Consider the following 6000-nt stretch of genomic DNA (forward strand, 5'->3'; position numbering starts at 1 on the left):
ACACACACACACACACACACACACACACACACACACACACACACACACACACACACACACACACACACACACACATAAACATACACATATATTTACACATACACACATCAACATACACATTCACATCAGGGCTTTGACTTTTGCCCAAAAATCATATTCAAAGTTTGTATGTTTATTAATATTAATATTCGAATATATTCAAATTTTTATTAATGTGATTTTGACCATTAAATGCCTTCAGTAAGACCTGAATTGGGCTTCGCAAGGTCTGTTAACCGCGTTGCTATGGTTACCGATCGTGCGTGTTCCAACGGTTTATTAGATTACTAATAAATCGCTGTTTAATCAATACTTCATTCACTGCCTCTTCCGTGGTCATTACAATATTATGAATAGACTGCGTCGGGTTCTCCGACATCGCTCCCTCTTGGCCTGCCCATAACAGGTTCGAATATTAAGGGCTGCCTAATATTCGTTCGAATTTTGATTTATTTTTTGATATTCGACTTATATTAGAATAACGAAGTTCGGAGTCAAAGCCCTAATTCACACACACACACACACACACACACACACATAAGCATACCCACACACACACAAACACACAGACACACACACGCATGCACGCATTATTGCATGTTTTGTGTGTGCATACATTTCTTTAATTCATATTTTCCTTGTTTTAACTTTCTTTCCTTTTCTATCCTAACATTGCTTTACTTGACTTTATTTGATTGTGCTGTATTCCCCTCTACCCTCTTCACTTCATTGTACCAGAGAACTGGCAGTACCACCACACGGTGTGTCCTGACGGCTGGACGCCCCACAACGGCCTCTGCCACCGGGTGCTGCCCGTGGAGGAGGCCGGGAGCTGGGGGGAGTCGTCCAGGGCCTGCCTCTCCCTCGGGGCCCACCTCACCAGCCTCCACTCCCTGGCCCACGTGGAGCAGCTGATCAGCCTCCTGGACGACTGTAAGTCAGCCCTGTCAGCCGGGCAGTCCCGATCCGCCGACGCCTTTGTCCAGAGCTGCAAGTGTGGCTGAGGACGGCCAAAGTAGGATGAGTTTCACAGGAGGTTGCACCACACCAAGTCGCACAGCCTCGTTTCCAAATGATGGAAATAAGTGCTTGCACTTTGTCATGTTTTTCTTATATCCCTTGGACATGTCTTTATTCCAAATGAATCAAATCAAATCAAAATCAAATACAACTGGACAGAGTTCAGGGTAGCCTTGGATATCAGAAATACAGTTTACTATTTAAATACATGTTTTGTATTGGTAGTAGCAAGAGTAGATATCACTTATCAAAGTGAAAGCTCAATTACACAACAATTTCTGAAAGTGTGTCTGTGCACGTGTATGTGTGTGTGTGTGTGTGTGTGTGTGTGTGTGTGTGTGTGTGCATGTTTGTGTGTGTGTGTGTGTGTGTGTGTGTGTGTGTGTGTGTGTGTGTGTGTGTGTGTGTGTGTGCATGTGTATGTGTGTGTGTGTGTGTGTGTGTGTGTGCATGTTTGTGTGTGTGTGTGTGTGTGTGTGTGCATGTTTGTGCGTGCGTGCGTGTGCGTGCGTGCGTGCGTGCGTGCGTGTGTGTGTGTGTGTGTGTGTTACAGTCTCCGGGCTCAGTCCCAAGGTGTGGATCGGTCTGAAGACGGAGACGTCCCACGCTGTGTTCTGGTCGGACGGCTCCCCGGTCACCCTGACCCAGTGGGCCCAGTACCAGCCCCCCCGGACCCTCAGCCGCCACGGGCCGCTGTGTGGCCGGGCGGACCGCAAGGTGAGACCCACGCTAGAACAAGGCCTCTCCTGACCAGAACCTGGCCCGCCCTGCCCCGCCCCACACAGCGTACAGAACACACCGTTAGCCAAATGGCATAACGACCAAAGTCGTGTTTAAAGGTTCATCTGGTCTTCAGTGTAAAAAAGGAAATAAAGTCGATGACTTACTGTACGTCCACACCAGGAGCGACCAAAACGTCAAAGACGCTTTGGTCGTTGCGAATTTTCGCTGCGAATTTTCGCTGCGAATTTTTCTGGTCGCTCAAGTCGCTCATGACGTACAATTCACTTATGCAGACGCATTTAAAGGAGCCGTATGCGTTTAGTAGGCCCTACAGACAGCCATATCAAATATTGAACTCTCCCATACACCTTGGCCATATTGCCGAGACGGTTTTGCTTGTTCGATAAAGTGCTTCGACAACAAGTAGGACAGTGATTCCCCCCAATATAAAAAAAATCCTAAAATGTAGGCTAATTACAACCGAGAACAAAAAACCCTGCGTGCTGTAGTAGTTGAAATATGTTTCACTGATCTGGATCTGCAAATCATGATCTGCACTCATTCGTCGCATTCAAAACAAATAGACGTTGGCGCACATGGCTAATTTGCATACGTGCACAGGACTGGTTGGCTCCGCAAGGCAAATAATGGAACATATCTATCTATCTAGGCCTTTCTGTCTATCTATCTATCAACGCGTGTCTAGTTTTAATGTGATGTATTGTGTGTATGTCCAGTCAGACTTGTCCAGGGACGAACCACCTAAATGGATTCCCGACGATTTGTGTCGTTTGGTATTAATAAAGACTTGACTATCTATCTATCTAGACTATTTAATTAAAAATTATTCACCTCAGGCTCCGTGAATAGTGGGGAATAGAGGGATAAAAGACAAGAGATATATCCCTTGTCATTTATCCCTCGTCATGTCGATTAGTTTGTTTATGTGACGGTTTTGTTTAAAGCATGCTACACGCGATTGGTTGGTTAGATTGGTGGCATGTAGAGCAAATTATAATGATTCCCGCTTGAATACGAACGTTCTAGATGTAGCCTATAAATACTCCCGCTTATCATCACTTGATATCCAAACCACTATGGCGTTTCGATCTCTGAACTGAAAAAGGGTGGGTTCGTACAACACCGGGTGCCCAGTTACAGCCGCGATACTTCAGCCGACATTTTGTTCAGTGAGTGAATAAAGGTAGGTAGGAACCAAAGTGCCTGCCGATGTTCCCTGGGATCCACGCAAGCGAAGAGCGTCTACATTCCGATTGGCTGTCAGTGTTTGGTCGCTGAAGCGAATAATAGTCATTTGCATAAAGTTAAAAAGTTTTCAACTTCTTTTTGACGCTCTGGTCGCTCAACTTTGGCCGCTGGTAGCGTTGGTCGCTTTGGTCGCTTTGGTCGCTCTTGCCCATAGAAAGTGAATGACTTCCGGCGATTTGGTCGCTCAATTCGCTTCTGGTGTGGACGGACAGTTAGGCAGAGAGTGATTATGGACTGTAAAAAGCACTCTGATTGGCTTAGGATGTAGCCAATTAGGCAGAGTGGATCAGCAGCATTAGGAGAGTGCAGTTAGGTTATATATCATAATTTTGCCAAAATATGACCCATAACATACCTGAACGAGGCAATCTATAACGGCAGAGCTGGCCGGTAGCTCTGAACAGCAGGATCGACCTTTGGGCTTTAGAGATATCTATGGGAAGCTGCATAGAAGCTGCTGTGTAAAAATAGGAAACCATGTATTTAGTATCAGGTCTGGGCCTGGGCTTGTTTCTTGGCTGTCTCTCCGTCTTGGTTTTTCTTTGCGTTCTTTGAGTCACACCCTTCGGTTATTACTGGTGCCTTCTAACGATCGGTTGTCTTTCTTGCACGTTGTGATTTTCGGATCGGCTTCTCTTCCTGGCTTTCCTCCAGTATCCTCGGTGCCTGTTCGGCCTCTTTCACTGCCGCCCTGGAGCGTTGGCTGGTGACTCGTAGTACTTCTGGTGTCATGGTTTGGTAGTCCCTGGTAAATGGTGGCTTGATGCATTGGACGTTATTGTAAGCATTTCAGTGTTTTGATTTATTTTATTCGGTCATTTTGCATCCTTCTCATGGCCTCTTACAATTCAATGCTTTCAACCAATGGTTTGGTGCTCGGGAGGCCATTACAGAGGGTAACCAGTTGGAAAGTGTCGCCTTCTTCTGCAGTGTCTTCCTCTAGAGTCTAGGCTATCATCATCTGAGTCAGAGTGTTCCGGCCTTGTTGTCTTTGTAAGATTGCTTCTTCTTCTTCTTCTTCTTCTTCCATCGGGCGTGGGCAGAGTTTGGTATTGTCGGCCCTGAGGGATCGGGAATGCTCGCTCCATGCGGATGTTGATCCTCACTGAAATGGGTCAGGTCCTTCTCATTTGATAAAGTGTGGTTGGAGCAGGTGTTGGGTATGGCTGAGCATAACTGTTAGGCATGCTTAGTTGACCAATCGCTATCTCCTTATCGGGAATCCACGGGTCATCTGGCTTTCCACAGATCCAAGATGCGATGTTCACTCCTTTATTGGCTGGCACCAATTCTACCAGCCCCATCCTGCTACATGATTGACTCTCTCTCTTTCTCTCTCTTTATTAACCTCAAACAGCAGTATAGCAAAACACTTGGACAAAGGATGCCTTCTAAATGTTACCTGTTCTCTAGGTTTTACAGTACAGGTGCTACCCCGTGTTTCTTATTGGGTTACCGGTATTTAAAGAAGCCAATCCCAAACTGCCTGTACAGTACTGTTACAGCACTGGGTAACATTTGACTGGGTAGTATGTACTGAATAGCACTAGGTAGTACCGTACTATTATAATACTGGGTAGTATTGTGATACTACTGGGTAATATTGTAATGATAAGTACTTGGTAGCATTGTACTGAATAGCACTGGGTAGCATTGTACCGAATAGCACTGGGTAGCATTGTACTGAATAGCACTGGGTAGCATTGTACTGAATAGCACTGGGTAGCATTGGACTGTGTAGCACTAGGTAGCATTGGACTGATGAGTGCATGTGTTAGCAGGATGCTAACTGGGAGCTAGCGCCGTGCGAAGAGCGGCTGCCTGCGGTGTGTCAGAAGAAGGGCCAGACTGACCCCGATGACCTCAGCAGCCCGGGGCCCAAGGACTGTCCTGAGGTAGGACCCGCACACACACACGCAGAGACAAGGCCGGGATTTAGGGCCGCTCACGCACTGTCTGGTGTTAGCGTCCACCCTGACTCACTCTGTCCGAGAGAGAGAGAGAGAGAGAGAGAGAGAGAGAGAGAGAGAGGGAGAGGGAGAGGGAGACAGAGAGAGAGAGAGAGGGAGAGGGGGAGAGGGAGAGAGGGAGAGAGGGAGAGAGAGAGAGAGAGAGAGAGAGAGAGAGAGAGAGAGAGAGAGGGAGAGGGAGAGGGAGACAGAGAGAGAGAGAGAGAGAGAGGGAGAGGGAGAGGGAGACAGAGAGAGAGAGAGAGAGAGAGAGAGAGAGAGAGAGAGAGGGAGAGGGAGAGGGAGACAGAGAGAGAGAGAGAGGGGGAGAGGGGGAGAGGGAGAGAGGGAGAGAGGGAGAGAGGGAGAGAGAGAGGGAGAGAGAGAGGAGAGAGGGAGAGAGGGAGAGAGGGAGAGAGGGAGAGAGAGAGAGAGAGAGAGAGAGAGAGAGAGGGGGAGAGGGGGAGAGGGGGAGAGGGAGAGAGGGAGAGAGGGAGGGAGAGAGAGAGAGAGAGCTGGCCTTAAGGGGAACATAACAGCGGCAGACCCAGTGCATCATGGATCTGTGGTGTTTTTCTGTGGTTTATTTTGAAACCACTTTGTATGTCTTGCAGCTTGTATGTTTTTATCAGTTATTTTTATGTTTGGGGTTAAACGGGTACACTATTGAAACACAGCGTGGTACGAGGAATTTTGTTGAACACATTAGCTAGCTAGCTAGCCTCTAAGTATCTTACACGCTGGGCTGTGTGCTTACATGCTAGCTAGTGTGTACGTGTGATACACGCTACACTGGGAGCTAACGTTGTAGCTCCCCTCTAAGTGCTATACACACTACGTTGGCTGCATTCCTGCTCCACGGCAGTCCTGGCTTGGAGGAAAGACGCACATTCTCTGGAGGAGGGGTGAATGGACTCCACCTGTAATAACATACCAGGACCCAGAACAACCCCCCCTGCGCACACACACACACGCACGCAAACACACACACACTCACACG

At 47.6% G+C, this 6000-nt stretch overlaps 1 protein-coding gene across 1 annotated transcript in view; it reads left to right on the forward strand.

Moving 5' to 3' along the window:
* ly75 (lymphocyte antigen 75) overlaps window positions 1-6000 on the forward strand; it is a 48348-nt gene that overhangs the window by 10720 nt on the left and 31628 nt on the right. Inside the window, 3 exon segments of the mRNA XM_060071998.1 lie at window positions 778-972; window positions 1613-1776; window positions 4833-5514. Of these exon segments, the coding sequence (XP_059927981.1) occupies window positions 778-972; window positions 1613-1776; window positions 4833-5514 (1041 nt within the window).

The sequence above is a fragment of the Gadus macrocephalus genome, chromosome 14 (genome assembly GCF_031168955.1).
Source record: "Gadus macrocephalus chromosome 14, ASM3116895v1".
NCBI classification, from domain to species: domain Eukaryota; kingdom Metazoa; phylum Chordata; class Actinopteri; order Gadiformes; family Gadidae; genus Gadus; species Gadus macrocephalus.